This window comes from Podarcis tiliguerta, assembly GCF_965153285.1.
Source record: "Podarcis tiliguerta genome assembly, chromosome: 8".
Classification (NCBI taxonomy): Eukaryota; Metazoa; Chordata; class Lepidosauria; order Squamata; family Lacertidae; genus Podarcis; species Podarcis tiliguerta.
The window spans coordinates 12403014-12419683 of NC_139541.1; the positions used below are offsets into that span (position 1 = coordinate 12403014).

General features: G+C 45.7%; 1 protein-coding gene across 2 annotated transcripts in view; it reads left to right on the top strand.

Annotated features, from left to right (window-relative positions):
* The window catches only part of IGSF21 (immunoglobin superfamily member 21), a 236356-nt gene that overhangs the window by 73306 nt on the left and 146380 nt on the right, over nt 1-16670 (top strand). For both annotated transcript variants that reach the window (XM_083454074.1, XM_083454073.1), the window contains exon 2: nt 4396-4508. In XM_083454074.1, coding sequence (XP_083310200.1) covers nt 4396-4508 — 113 coding nt within the window. The remainder of the gene's footprint in view (nt 1-4395; nt 4509-16670) is intronic.

A 16670-nucleotide genomic window follows, 5' to 3' on the forward strand; every position in this document is an offset into this window, starting at 1 on the left:
GTCGGCTACGTTGCCTGGGGACTCACCTTTGCTCAGCGCTTCCCATGGAGAGGTGACGTGGTTTTCCTTGCTGCATCCCCTTTGTTTGCCGGGTTGCTGCGCTGTGGGAACCACTGCTTGAGGCTTCGTTTGGCTGCTGGCTGGGCTTTCTGCCTTTGGCTCAAACATACCTGTGCCCGGAAAAACCCTTATTTTGGCTGCTGATCCCTTATTTTGGAGGCTGCTGGTCCCTTATTTTCAAATCTGTAAGTTGACAGCTATGCTCATGAGACAGACCTTCAGATATTTGAAGATGGCTCTCGTATCACCTCTCAGCCTTCTCTTCTCTAGGCTAAACATACGCAGACTCTCTCACCTGTTCCCCATCAGGCTTGGTTTTCATGCCCTTGATCACCTCAGTCGCCCTCCTCTGTACACATTCCAATTTGTTGATATCCTTCTTATACTGGGGTGCCCAGAACTAGATGCAGGATTCCAGGTGGAGTCTGACCAATGCAGAATTTGCCACTATGTTGTTGATTACAAGGGCCTTGTTGTGGGTCTCTTGCCCGCTCTGAAAAAGAGATAAAAACCTTTTGCCTTCCCTTCGCTCTGCAATCCCAGCCACTCATCGGGCAGGCCAAAGAGAAGTGGCAAAGAGATGATTGCCTTGTCTGTAATCCATAATGCATTTCCCGCAAAGTGCTTTTCCAGAGCTGTCAAGAGTCGCGCTGGCAACTTGGGCCCTTCACTGGAAAAACTATTTTATTTTATAATTTTATTTTATTTTAAAAACCCAACTGTTTCACACTTAACCTTCCTTCCTCCATGCCTACCCTACCAGAGCAACCTTTGGGAGGGGCCAGAATAACAACAACAACAACAACAACAACAACAACAACAACAACAACAACAACAACAACTTTTTATTTATACCCCGTCCATCTGGCTGGGCTTCCGCAGCCACTCTGGGCGGCTTCCAACAAAGATAAAAAATACATTAAAATGTCACACATTAAAAACTTCCCTGAACAGGGAACAGCCTTCATATGTCTTCTAAATGTCAGGTACAGTGGTACCTCGGGTTAGATACGCTTCAGGTTACAGACTCCGCTAACCCAGAAATAGTACCTCGGGTTAAGAACTTTGCTTCAGGATGAGAACAGAAATCATGCTCCAGCGGCGCGGCAGCAGCAGGAGTCCCCATTAGCTAAAGTGGTGCTTCAGGTTAAGAACAGTTTCAGGTTAAGAACGGACCTCTGGAATGAATTAAGTACTTAACCCGAGGTACAGCACCACCCGCATCCATTTTCCTAGTTAAGACCCCTTGAATCCCTCCTAAAAGAATAAAGACACCACAGTCTCATTCATAAGCAGTAAAAAGAAAGCTACACAGCAGAGCACAGTGTGATCCCTGAAGGCAGGCTTTAGGCTTAAAGTTTCAAACATATACAAACCTAGTGACTGCATGCTAGCAGTCCATGTGGTGCTGTGGTCTAAACCACAGAACCTAGGGCTTGCCGATCGGAATGTCGGCACTTTGAATCCCCACGACGGGGTGAGCTCCCGCTGCTCGGTCCCTGCTCCTGCCCACCTAGAAGTTCGAAAGCACGTCAAAGTGCAAGTAGATAAATAGATACTACTCCGGCGGGAAGGTAAACAGCGTTTTTGTGCACTGCTCTGGTTCACCAGAAGCAGCTTAGTCCTGCTGGCCACATGACCTGGAAGCTGTCTGCAGACAAACGCCGGCTCTCTCGGCCTATAGAGCAAGATGAGCGCACAACCCCAGAGTCGTCCGCGACTGGACCTAATGGTCAGGGGTACCTTTACCTTTACCTTTAACCAGGAAAATATTAGAACACATTTCAATCTAGACAAGGCAGAATCAATTGCGTATTGTCTTAAGAAACTCACACAAGTTTGTTTATTCTTTTAAGAAGGATATAAGGGAACTTACCAGGAACCTAATGTGCGGCAGAAGGAAAATGTAAACTCTGCTAAGTAAAGGAACTTGCTGGCACAAGTTAGGAAGGATATTTATAAACAATATATCTTCTCCTGCTACCTTGAATATTCCCACAATCACAACTCTGCCTTCTTTTAATGCGGGGATAGGGGATTTCCTATTATCTGGGTGTTGCTCTGCTGTAACTCTCATCATCCCTGACCTTTGCCCAGTTTCTCACTGGGATCACCAGTGAGATGTAGAGTGGAAGGTCGCTCCCAAACACCCCTCAGCCCCCTTAACCATAAGACAAATGCAGCAAGCACCTGCTTCATTGCCCACAAGAACGTCACTGAAATGGGAAGGGCCGTAGGTCAGCCGCAGAGTATCTGCCTTGCAAGCAGAAGGCCCCAGGTTCGAATCGTGACACCCCTCTGCCTCAAACCCTGGAGAGCCATTGCTTGCCAGTCCGTGTAGAGAATACTGAGCTTCCCCTTGGATAATTTTCAAATGCCTCTTCCTTTTTCATGAACTGATGGGTGATGTTATTTCAAAAAACCCACTTGAATTAACCATTAGCATTGCCGCCTTAAGGAAAACTGTCAACGAGATCAGTCTTGTCTCCCAGTAAGCACCCTCCCCATGGGGACTAGAAAGCTCTGAGCCCCACCACCTGTTCCCTGAGGGTTTTGGTTCGTCTCCTTGAATCTGCTCCTCAGCAGCGCCCGCAACTCTCTGACAGAATCTGTGGGATATCTCTTTCCCCAGCCTTTTATAACACTACTGGAGCATCTAACACGTCTTGATGGAGACAGATCTCTGGCAATAAATCCCTCCCATGGCCATGTCTAATTCTTAAATATCGCAGCTTATTTTGCTAAATGTATCTTAATAGGCGAGGCATAACCGTCCTCGCTGAGAGGGGAGTGAGACGGATGGAGCTGTTTGGAGTAATGAAGCATCAAGTTAATGAAGGATCCGGCGTCCAGCACTGGACGCAATGAGAGGAATGGATGTTGGTGGGAGGCGGCGGGGAGAGCGAACAGTGGCAGCTGGGGGCTAATTCCTTTTTTATTTTTTAAATCAGTGATCTGTGTTTTCTCTCGCTTCTTAATTAATCTTGCTGAGTCCTTTGGAAAATGTTGCAAGGGCTGGTTTGGTGGAGAGGCAGTTATGTACCTGGGCCAATGCCGTATTTACATACAGTGGTACCTCTGGTTACAGATGCTTCAGGTTACAGACGCTTCAGGTTACAGACTCCGCTAATCCAGAAATAGTACCTCGGGTTAAGAACTTTGCTTCAGGATGAGAACAGAAATCGCGCGGCGGCAGCAGGAGGCCCCATTAGCTAAAGTGGTACCTCAGGTTAAGAACAGTTTCAGGTTAAGAACGGACCTCCAAAATGAATTAAGTTCTTAACCCGAGGTACCACTGTATAAGCTAAACAAGCTTAGGGCTCCACTCTCTTGGGGGCCCCAAAAAAATTTAAAGGGGGAAAAATGGATGTACATTTCTAAAATACATGATAAACAACAAATAAAATAAAACCTACATGCAGCAACAGTGTTTTGTGTTGTGTAGGCTCCTATGATGTAAGTAATGGGCCCCGCCCGCTAGCCTGCTCCCTAAAATATTCAACACGAAAAACAGCGACAATTTGTTGTTGACAAAGGACAGCTGGACATATAAAGGGCCCCATTACCTTCAGTAGCTTAGGGCCTCATCAAACCTAAATCCGGCCCTGACCTGGGCTACAGGGAGCTAAGCTGAGGAGGTACTGTGCTGCAGTGAGTGAACCACCCTGAGACCCCCAGGTATAGGGCAGTATGTAAATAAAATTAATAAGAGCCTCTGGGTCAGGCCCAAAGGGGTCCATCTAGCCTAGCATCCTGTTCTTTGTTGTTGTTTAGTCGTTTAGTCATGTCCGACTCTTCGTGACCCCATGGACCAGAGCACACCAGGCACTCCTGTCTTCCGCTGCCTCCCGCAGTTTGGTCAAACTCATGCTGGTAGCTTCAAGAACACTGTCCAACCATCTCGTCCTCTGTCGTCTCCTTGTCCTTGTGCCCTCCATCTTTCCCAGCATCAGGGTCTTTTCCAGGGAGTCTTCTCTTCTCATGAGGTGGCCAAAGTATTGGAGCCTCAGCTTCAGGATCTGTCCTTCCAGTGAGCACTCAGGGCTGATTTCCTTAAGAATGGATTCTGTTCTTACAATTGCCAAATTCTTTCCTTGTCCTCCAAGCCTTGGCCACCAAGTAATTTATGTGGTGTTGTTGTTTTTCAGATAATGGTCAACTCCACACATTTTTACACTAAAGCGACAACCGCAAATCTTATGTGGTTTTCATTCTAGGGGGCAACTGAAGTTCCGGCAGCCCATTGACTTCAAGAGCTCCCGAGAGAGAGCAGAAACCTTTCATAGTGGTTCTCACATTCTCACCTGTCTTCTTCCATCTTTTCTTGTGTCTCAGGTTACCTGACGGTCAGCATCGAGCCGCTCCCACCTGTGGTGGTTGGGGATGCCGTCACTTTGAAATGCAACTTCAAGACGGATGGAAGGATGCGGGAAATAGTGTGGTACCGGGTAAGCGAGCCAATCCTCCTTCATCCACCCCAAAAGTCCCCTTGAGCTGTTGTATCGGTTTGTTTTGTGAGAGTTTCCATCATTATTTACTCGCTCTGTTTCTATATCACCTCTAAGGAGCTCAAGGTGGTAAATATAGTTGCGTGGCGAGTTCCTGCCTCCCCCCAGTGGAAATAAAGACACATGACACAGATATTTAAGGTTAATGGGCTAAATATGGCCACAACTTTATTGGTTACAGGTGATGAGCAGTATTGGTTCAGGCATTGGTCCTAACTGACTATCCGGCTTCAGCCTGTCCGCTTGAAGTCCGGGAAGGGTTAACCACCAGTAGGGGGAGTCCTGCTGATGCACATCAACTGGGAACTCCCCTGGGGTCACCGTTCGGGGGCGTGCCTTAGGCCCTCACCTCCATAGGCTTCGGACAGGGCCATGCTCTCCAGAATCCTTTATCAGACTACCCTTCAATATGCTGGGCAGGTGATGCCGTTACCTCCCCTCTTCCATCTACAGAGCAATACCAATGCCTAACCGCCAATACAAAGGAAATTGTGACGATTTGCTATGAGGTAGGCGAAAAACCAAGTGGCTGGTGCCAATTTGCCAAGTGGAAAAATTCCTACCAGGCCCCTTAATGGCGACCAACCGAGGTCCATAGCAAGGTCAAAGACGGAAAAACCTTAAAGGGCGGGAAACTGGAGCAACTGGAAGTGGCAAAGAGGGAGATCCCAGGCCGCCCCTTCATTAAATGGAGCAGGCCACGCCCCTCCCCCAGGCCAGCCAATTGGCTGGCCGGGTGATGATGCGATCGGGATTCCCTCAATCGCGCAGAGGCAGAGAGCCAGCCCCCAAGTGCATGGTGGGAAGGTGAAGGCCGCAACCCCACCTCCTTCTACGTCAGAAGTGGCTTTCTCCCTCCTTCCCATTTTGCCCTCCCAGCAACCCTGTGAAGTAGGTTAGGCTGAGAGTGAGTGATTTGTTTCCTTGTTTCGTAAAATTTTCCCACTGCTTGATTGTAAAACAGGCGAAGAAACAAACTCAAAGCAGTTTACACAAAGGATAAAACAATAAAATTCTCAATAAAAATGGACAACAAATAATTCAAAACTTTCTGAATATGGCGAAGACGCCTGCTTGTTATCAATAGGCAGGGAGTACCCAGGTATAGGTGCTGCCATGCATATTTTAATTATGTATTTTGTGTTTTTAGTGTGTTTTTATGCCATGAACAGCCCTGAGATCTGCAGATATAGGATGGCATACAAATTTTAATAATAATTAAAACCCTTGGGATACCTTTGAACCACAGGGCGTTGTGTAGATTCAACATTTAATTGTACCTGGAGTTGTTGAAGTTAATGGGCCTGGCTAACGGAGGCCTGTTAATTTAAAGGGATTCGCTCCTGAATAAAACTGAGTTAGTGGGGCATTGCTTTCAAAGAAACATGCCTAGGATCTTTAGAAGGTTTTTAAGAGTGCAGTGCATATTCCAGCTTGAAAGACTCGTGACTGGGAGTGGCCACCAAGACCATACGTTGGCTCCCAGTATGTTTCCGAGCACAATTCAAAGTGTTGGTGCTGACCTTTAAAGCCCTAAATGGCCTCGACCCAGTATACCTGAAAGAGGAGTTTCAGCCCCATCGTCCAGCCCGGACACTGAGGTCCAGCTCCGAGGGCCTTCTGGCGGTTCCCTCCCTGCGATAAGTGAGGTTGCAGGGAACCAGGCAGAGGGCCTTCTTGTGGTGGTGACCGCCCTGTGGAACGCCCTCCCATCAGATGTCAAGGAAATAAACAACTACAGTGGTACCTTGGGTTACATACGCTTCAGGTTACATACACTTCAGGTTACAGACTCCGCTAACCCAGAAATAGTGCTTCAGGTTAAGAACTTTGCTTCAGGATGAGAACAGAAATCGTGCTCCAGCAGCACGGAAGCAGCAGGAGGCCCCATTAGCTAAAGTGGTGCTTCGGGTTAAGAACAGTTTCAGGTTAAGAACAGACCTCCGGAACAAATTAAGTACTTAACCCGAGGTACCACTGTATCTGACTTTTAGAAGACATCTGAAGGCAGCCCTGTTTAGGACGTTTTTAATATTTGATGTTTTATTGTGTTTTTAATGTTCTCTTGGGAGACACCCAGAGTGGCTGGGGAAACCCAGCCAGATGGGCAAGGTACAAATAATAAATTATTATTATTATTACTATTACTACTACTACTACTACTATTATTATTATTATTATTATTATTATTATTATTATTATTAAAGAACTCCAGCAACCTGAAGGTTTGCAGGGTGGTCCCAAATTTGACATATTTAGGTACGCAGCGGAGAGATGGAACGATCAACGGCGGAAGGGGTGGTGGTGGAAATGACCCAACACAGAGAAAGAAAAGGAAAGAGAGTATGAGCTTCTGCATTAGCAGTCTGTGTCAAACGCCATTTAGTTTCAGGTCACCTGGGCAGCTGCTGGAGCCGTAGGTCCATTTATCTAGAAACCCATTAAGTCTTTTTGGGAGGTGGGGGGAAATGACAGGAGTTTAACCCTGCCCGAGAAGCTGATTGTCTTCCCCTTTCTCCGGCTGCTGCTCTCTCCACTCATTCTGGGCCAACCTGCCTGCGGAAGACGGGAGAAAATCATCAGATATCTTGGCTTGGTTTGCCCCTGGTAGTGCTTCTATTTTAAAAGGAAGGGGGGGGGAGAGAGACCTCCGCTCTTCCGCAATCTGGATTTGTATCTGCATCAGACTTGGAAGTGTGCATAAAAATGAGGTCACTATATTGGGGGAGGTTTGTGTGTGTGGATTTTCAAGGGCAAGAGCAGCGATTCGAATGCAAGCGGCCGTGTTTTCTGATATCATCTCCCCAACTTCTTTTTCATTAAAGAAAAAAACTTTGCTTATTGAAATAGGTATCGACTATACTTTCATAGATGTACAGGAAGATGGCATGCAGCATACAAAATCTAAAGATGTAAGCATGGATAAATACTGGTTGGTTAAAATGGAATCATGGAACAGTAGATCTGGAAGAGATCACAAGGGTCATGTAGTCCAACGCTGTGCAATGTTGTTGCTTTCGTTGTTGTTATCCCACCTTTTCCCCAGATGGGTAGTCAAGGTAGCTTACACAAAATAAAGCACAGATAAAGTTCAGAAGGCTAAAAGCATATAAAAGATAATATACATAGGTCATGTTTCCCTAACACTCACAATGCGAAAATTCACTGATCAGAAGACGAGGAATTAGTACTCCCAACTTTGCTATACACACTGCAGATTCAGAATTTTTTACTTCTTTGTTTGCCTTCTGCTGGTTGGCTGAGGAACTTTAGCGATCTGTATTTTAGTAAGGTTTCAGAGGGTTTCTCTGGGTTTTCCTGGTTTTTTCTTCCTCTTTTTTCATAGGTCAAAATTCTGTAGGAACATATTTGAAATTTCCCCATAGGAATCAATGGAAATCTGCAACTTGTTATGTGAACGCTCACATAATGATCAGTTTCTAGGGAATGCATTGTGTTCGGAAAACGAGACCTGTGTGTAGTTAAAAAGTAATTAGTGTATAATAGAATTGAGACAACATAAAAATGGGCCTACGTCAATCAAACAATACCACTCCAGCAAAAAGAAACTTCCCTGCAGTATGAAGTATGCAATAAAGGAGAGTTCCATAAATTATAGGCTCACCCAAAAAAAATCCTCTTAAGCTCCCAGAACAGGCGACAAGCAGAGCCCTTACTGCATATGGAGGGACAGGAGGCGTAGTGTGACCAGCCTCATATAACTAAAATGCTTGTCTGGTTAATGCACAAGGGGTTAATGCCATAGAGTAAGCTGTCCTGGCAGGCTTAGCTAGGGTCTTCCCCCTCGCCTTGGGAGGAATGAAATCAAGCCTATTGTTTCCCTCAGGCTACAATGTGAACTCTGGCGTGTAAAGAGGTCTGAGATAGTTGATCCAAGCTCAGACCATATGGCTTCCTGCAAGCCATCCTTGTGCTCCTATACAATAAATTCAGGAAGCTCCCCACTTTGGAACTAACCTAAGTTTTACTGCCTGTGTTTTCTGACTCCTGTATGTAAAAGCACACGAATCTGACCTTTGAAGAGTTTGCAAGTAAATCATTTTTAGCTTGCCAAACTCAGGGTCTTTCTCTATGCTAGGTGAGGTGGAAAACATTGGAAGGAACTTGGAAGGGCATATTGGAAGGGCACTGGAAGGGTCGGAGTGAAGAGTTTGGGGGAGGAGCAGGCTTAAATAGCCATGCTCCCCATGCCAATTGGCTCAAATGAGCCCCCTGACCACAGCAACTCCTCCCCTGGACCTAACCAACTGAATCTCCTTGGGAGGGGAGTTGGGGTGCAGCAAATTCTCCCCCCCACACACACAATGATGGGTAGGACCAGGATTTCAAATCTTGAAAATTCAGTGGCCTTCTTTGATGATACACGTGTGTGTGTGTGTGTGTGTGTGTGAATAACTTGCTTGACATCCCAAATTGATTTTCCCTGCCTCTTTTTTTTGCAATAATAATAATAATAATAAATTTTATTTATATCCCGCCCTCTCCAGCCGAAGCCGGGCTCAGGGCAGCTAACAACAATATAATAATACAACATTCTAATGCCCTCCTAGATCCAGCCAATGGGCCTCAATCTGCCTTGTAAGCAGCAGAATTGGAGATTCAATTCATTATCATGCATGGTAAAAATAAATAAATCCAGGGTCACTCGCCCGCTGGTGATGGCATTCCCTTTTCCTTCGGTTCTCTCCCCCACGCCAAGCCGATTTCAATGTCAGACACCCGAGGGGATTTGAGATAAACAATCATATGATGTGGGTGTTGAGTTCGAGGGGGAGAGATAAATCCTCCGCCGAGCACTTTTAATACACAGCAACATTTAAGATTCCCCGAGCTAACGCACGGCAATTCTCTGTTGGCCTTGTCTGACCCGGACAAGGAGCGAATCAGCTCTGATGGGAAGTGAAGGGCCTGGGTGGTGAGATGGTGCAGTTTGGCTTGTTGCTGCTGTCAAGAGGTTGAAGGCCGCGGAGAGGTCTTTGTGGGGCTGTATGCAGGATGTAGGGGGTGGGCGGTCATGGCAGCAGCCACTGATTTCCCCCGAGTCAGCTTGTGCAGCCAACTCAGAGACCACAGAATCATAATTCTCCTCCAGCTCTTCCAAAGTTCAGCACATAAAACACCAACCTACAGGTGTCCACCCACCAGCCTCTTGGCGGAGATCAGCGAGCATCATCCACATGCCAGTTTTACGACGACGAGAGTGGAGCAAGCTCAGAGCGAGGGGATTAACCTAGAGGGTGCTAAAGGGTGATTGGACAAATCCACAGAGGAGAGGGCTATTGGTGAATACCAGCCATGATGGCTATACCTTGCCTCAATGGCTGGAGGTTTTATGCTTTTAAATCTCAGTTGCTGGAAATGGCAGAAGCAGACCCTCTGAGTGTCCCTGTATTCCAGGACAGTCCTGGATTTACAGAAGCCATCTGATTTTATCCCAAAATGCTCTGCTTTTCAGTAATAATAATATTATAATCATAGTTTATTATTTCTACCCTGCCCATCTGGCTGGGTTTCCCTAGCCATTCTGGGCAGCTCCCAACATAATAACAACAACAACAACAACAAAGCGACAATATATCAAACATTAAAGGCTTCCCTAAACAGGGTTGCCTTCAGATGTCTTCTAAAAGTCAGATAGTTGTTTATTTCCTTGACATCTGATGGGAGGGATTTTCACAGGACAGGCACCACTACCGAGAAGGCCCTCTGCCTGGTTCCCTGTAACCTCACTTCTCGCAAGGCGGGAACTGCCAGAAGGCCCTTGGCGCTGGACCTGGGCTGAACGATGGGGGTGGAGATGCTCCTTCAGGGCTGAAGCCATCAATAGGATGTCCTTATTTTCATGGGAGAAATGTGGGAGGGTATGGAGTTATGTGACACCCCCCCCCAAAAAAAAGCAAAGGCGATAAGTAACTATACAACCTTAAAAGACACCTGAAAGGAAGTTTTTTTAAAAAAGTGTATAATGTTTTTATAGATGTTGGAAGCCACTCAGAGCGGCTCGGGCAACCCAGTCAGATGATCGGGGTATAAATATTATTATTATTATTATTATTATTATTATTATTATTATTAAGGGTGCCCATATTTTGTTCCCCCCCCCTTTTTCTAATATTTTTATTTCATTTTAATACACCACATACAAAAAGAACTATAGGGATAAACAAATATCCATCACCTCCTAACAACTAAGAAAGAAAAACATCATCATCAACAACAACCACAACAACAATACATTGAATAGTGTTCACAATACATTTAACATAAAATGACTTTTTCCTATATAGCTGACTTCCCGTCTACTCCTTACTTCTATTTCTCATCCATTATTCACTGCCACATTATAGCATATTTTGGCTTTAATGTTATTTATTCTATCCTAGGTTTTCCATCAGATCCAAAACTCCTAATGCCCATATTTTCAACAGGGAAATGTTGGCAGGTATGCAGAAGGGGGAAAGGCTCTTATGCTCAGGCCCTGTTTGAGGGTTTCTAATAATAATAATAATAATAATAATAATAATAATAATAATAATATTTTATTATTTGTACCCCGCTCATCTGGCTGGGTTTCCCCAGCCACTCTGGGTGGCTTCCAACAAAGATGAAAAATACACTAAAATGTCACATATTAAAAACTTCCCTGAACAGGGCTGCCTTCAGATGTCTTCTGAATGTCAGGTAGTTGTTTATCGCTTTGACATCTGATGGGAGGGCATTCCACAGGGCGGGTGCCACTACTGAGAAGGCCCTCTGCCTGGTTCCCTGTAACTTGGCCTCTCGCAGTGAGGGAACTGCCAGAAGGCCCTCGGCACTGGATCTCAGTGTCCGGGCAGAACGATGGAGGTGGAGATGCTCCTTCAGGTATACTGGGGCGTGGCCATTTAGGGCTTTAAAGGTCAGCACCAACACTTTGAATTGTGCTCGGAAACATACTGGGAGCCAATAACCAATGTTATTTGGTCTCGGTGGCCACTCCCAGTCATCAGTCTAGCTGCCGCATTCTGGATTAGTTGTAGTTTCCGGGTCACCTTCAAAGGTAGCCCCATGTAGAGCGCATTGCAGTAGTCCTACAGGCAACTGTTGAGCCACTGTGCAAAGAAGATCCTGGACTGGATATGCTGTTGGCTTGTTCTTATTCTCTTATGCCTACTTTGAGTAGGGCTAACAATCGGAGACAATCAGAAGTTTCCAAATGTAAAGAAATTGAAAGGAAACACCCCCCCCCCCCGTCCTTCCAAGTTCTTCTATACCATTGTAGTATCATCTCTGTGTCTCGATTTCCCTATGTTGCATTTTTATGACAAATGAGTGCAGGCCTAATTATCCACTCTACTTCTGGTAAAACTCACAGCTCATCCCCCTTCCCCCCAATCCCATAAGACTCATTGATCATCCCAATTATGCTCATTAGCACTTTCTCCACGTCTTCGTTATCTTCCGATAACAGCGTCTGACTCCCTGGCACCCCGATTTTTTCCCCAGTCCTCCGGAACAGAACACCACAGGGGTCTCTTTTCATCCTGGGTCTATTTGTTAGCACATCCCATTTGAAATAAGTTTCTTTGAACCTGAAGCCGACAGCTTGCTCCAAAGCCATAAAATAGTTGCATGAGATCGACAGTGTGTAGCCTTTGGAAATCCCTTTTTCGTGATGAAGGCACTCAAAAACCATTTGTGGGTATTGACTTCATGGAGCTGTCGAAGATGACCACCACTGGGATGGGAGGTAAAGGTAAAGGGACCCCTGACCATTAGGTCCAGTCATGACCGACTCTGGGGTTGTGGCTCTCATCTCGCTTTATTGGCTAAGGGAGCCAGCATACAGCTTCCGGGTCATGTGGCCAGCATGACTAAGCCGCTTCTGGTGAACCAGAGCAGCTCACGGAAATGCCGTTTACCTTCCCACCAGAGTGGTACTTATTTATCTACTTGCACTTTGATGTGCTTTCAAACAGCTAGGTTGGCAGGAGCAGGGACTGAGCAACAGGAGCTCACCCCATCGCAGGGATTCAAACTGCTGACCTTCTGATCGGCAAGTACTAGGCTCTGTGGTTTAACCCACAGCGCCACCCATGTCTTGGGGTTTATTTATGGCATTTGTACCTCCTCTTTGGGATGCATGTATTCTTTGATACATGGATCAAAACACAACATTGACAATGACTCATATTAGGAGACACTTTAGGATAAAATGGTCCAGACATCGTGAAATAAAAAGGTGGCTCTTAGGACCTATATTGATGAAGTTTCATGGCGTCACTCAAAAATCTTTCCACATTCTCCAGAACTTCATTCCTACAGTTATTTAGCAGAAAGGGCACCCTGGAATATACAACTTTTAGAAGACATTGAAGGCAGCCCTGTATAGGGAAGTTCTATTTTTAATGTTTAATGTTTTATTATGCGTGTAGCCACCCAGAGTTGCTGGGGCGACCCAGTTGGATGGGTGGGGTATAAATAATAAAACTATTATTGGGAGCTCCCTATTTTCATTGGAGAAATATTGGAGGGTATGCCGTCATTCTATACAGTGGTACCTCATGTTAAGAACTTAATTCATTCTGGAGGTCCGTTCTTAAGCTGAAACTGTTATTAACCTGAGGTACCACTTTAGCTAATGGGGCCTCCTGCTGCACGATTTCTGTTCTCATCCTGAAGCAACGTTCTTAACCCGAGGTACTACAGTGGTACCTCGGGTTACATATGCTTCAGGTTACATACGCTTCAGGTTACAGACTCCACTAACCCAGAAATAGTACCTCGGGCTAAGAACTTTGCTTCAGGATGAGAACAGAAATCACACGGCAGCAGTGGGAGGCCCCATTAGCTAAAGTGGTGTTTCAGGTTAAGAACGGGCCTCTGGAACTAATTAAGTACGTAATCAGAGGTACCACTGTATTTCTGGGCTAGCAGAGTCTGTAACCTGAAGTGTCTGTAACCCGAGGTACCACTGTATCTTCAGGTGCCAGGAGAAAATGCTTTTCTTCAACTAGCACTTTGGCTGATTAAACAATATTGCCATTTAAAGAAGAGCAGGTATTTCCAGATGAAGGGCAATAGATAGATAGATAGATAGATAGATAGATAGATAGATAGATAGATGATAGATGATAGATAGATAGATAGATAGATAGATAGATAGATAGATGATAGATACAGTGGTACCTCGGGTTACATACGCTTCAAGTTACATACGCTTCAGGTTACAGACTCCGCTAACCCAGAAATAGTACCTCGGGTTAAGAACTTTGCTTCAGGATGAGAACAGAAATCGTGCTCCAGCAGCACGGCAGCAGCAGCAGTCCCCATTAGCTAAAGTGGTGCTTCAGGTTAAGAACAGTTTCAGGTTAAGAACAGACCTCCGGAACAAATTAAGTACTTAACCTGAGGTACCACTGTAGATTAGATAGATAGATAGATGATAGATAGATAGATAGATAGATAGATAGATAGATAGATATAGATAGAATCCCTTAATGGGTTCCCCAAACCCTTAAGGTCGAGCTGTTTCTCTGATTCCAGACCCTTTTCCTAAAACTCAATTTGGAGCCAGCCTGTTTAACGTACACCAGGATGTGTGTGTCGTTTTCTTTTGTGCACAGAGAAATCTCTCGCTCTCTCAAACTCCCCTCTCCCTCCCTGCCGTCTTCTCTCTTGATTTGCCGTACATCTCTGGCGTGCAAGCTGGATTGTAAAGGCAGCCAACCGTGGAAGCAGAATCAGGCGCGTTACAAAAAGATTAGGAGTCGGTCTTGCCGACGGGAGTGTGTAGCACAGGAAATAGTTGCCCATTAAAAGTTAAAAAAAAAAAAATTCAAATCAAAAAACCTGACCCTGCGTGGAGCTATGAGTAGGAATGCTAATGATGATGATAATTAGGGCTGCAATGCTTAATAGATTAATCGGGTTGGTTAATTAATTAAAATTCTCTTCGGATTGCATTAAAAGGGGGAGGAGGAAACCAGGGACTCACAATCAAGCGGATCTTCTGAAAAAAATAAAATAAAATGCCAAACCCTGCAGGTTGTTATTTAAATATTTATTTGGCTATGCAAGGCTTTACCTGGCACTTAGCAGGCTGACCTCTGAGCAGTTCACATAAAGCAATACACAAAATATTTGTAAGAAATGCTGATGAAATCGACAATCATCGGAAAGGGTTTGAAATGATTGAAATGCAGCTTTGAACAATGGGGTGTATCCAGTCTTCCTCAGACTGGGTGCATGCTTCCCTCATTTCAATTAATGGTGGTCAGTAAAATCTATTCATTTCTCCGAATCTAGTCTGTGTATGAATAATCTTGAATACAACAGCACACAAACACACACAAATTGGTAATGGAAGTGTTGGCAAAAACCCAAAGGTTGTAGGCATGTTGTTATTCCCTCTCTCACATTGCTAGAACTCAGGGTCATCCAATAAAGCTGAATGTTGGCAGAATCAGGGCAGAGAAAAAGAAAGGGCTTCTTCAGGCACTGCAGAGCCTATGGAACTCACTGCCACAGGACCAGGGATGGCCACCAAATTGGATGGCTTCCAAAGAGGATTGGAGGAGAGGGATGTTGAAGGCTGCTAGCCATGATAGTTACAATGAATGGCAGTTTCTAGGAATCACAACCGAGGAGAGTGCACTTGGGGTCATGTCCTATTTCTGAGCTTCTCACTGGGGCTTCTGGTTGGTTATTGGAGAACAGTAGGCTGCTTGAAGGGGACGTGGGTGGCGCTGTGGGTTAAACCACAGAGCCTAGGGCTTGCCGATAAGAAGGTCAGTGGTTCGAATCCCCGTGACGGGGTGATCTCCCGTTGCTCGATCCCTGCTCCTGCCAACCTAGCAGTTTGAAAGCACGTCAAAGTGCAAGTAGATAAATAAGTACCGCTCCAGCAGGAAGGTAAACGGTGTTTCTGTGTGCTGCTCTGGTTCGCCAGAAGCGGCTTAGTCATGCTGGCCACATGACCTGGAAGCTGTACGCCAGCTCCCTCGGCCAATAAAGCGAGATGAGCGCTGCAACCCCAGAGTCGGCCACGACTGGACCTAATGGCCAGGGGTCCCTTTACCTTTACCTTTAGGCTGCTTGAAAGAGACCTTTGGCCTGATCCAGCAGGTTCTCCCTGTTGGAATTCCTGCTCCATGATTGCAGTCATGGGATTGTTGTCTTTCACATGACGGCATATGATTTGACTCCACAGAGTGGGAAGTGACGGAGACAGGATGTTTGTGTTACTGTGTTCCATGAAGTGGGACTATTGTTCTTTTTCTCTTTGCTGTCTCATGCTAGAGAGAGAGGGAGCCATGTTGCAGTGCTCCTTGTGTGTTTATATGTAAATAAAGTAGATTAGCCAATACACTGGTACCTCGGGTTACATACGCTTCAGGTTACAGACTCTGCTAACCCAGAAATAGTACCTCGGGTTAAGAACTTTGCTTCAGGATGAGAACAGAAATTGTGCTCCGGCGGCACGGCAGCAGTGGGAGACTCCATTAGCTAAAGTGGTGCTTCTGGTTAAGAACAGATTAAGGTTAAGAACGGACCTCCAGAATGAATTAAGTACATAACCAGAGGTACCACTGTATGCTGAGTTCTGTAACGCAAGTTGCGCAAACTCTGTGGATCCCTAAGTGTGCTGGTGTCGGTTGGCATTGGTCGCTGTGATGTTCAGGCTGAAGAAAGCTTCTGAAGCTCCCAAACGATCGACCAGGAGGGAGGGAACATGCCAGTCGGGCATGTGTCTCTGCCAGAGTCCTACTCGAGTGTAAGCTGCACTCCTGACAATGGTTATGGGCCCAGGGATCAGGACCACAGACCCAGTGCTAGCAGAGGTAGAACCGGGGGCTGCTTTTGTCCCTGTTGGGGTCTCCTGGAACCGGCCGCATGAAGCCCCTTCAGAGACGGAAGAGAGAGAAAACTCCTGACACTCCCATTGTTTATAGATGAGCTAAAAGGAAAATGCAGAGTTTTGCTGCAGATCTTACTGAGGGGAAAAAACAACCTTTCCCTGAGGGTCAGTCATGACATATCTGTTCAGCCTCATATGGAGGTTGCTCAGCAAGAGATAACAGAGAGGCTATAGAGCAGGTA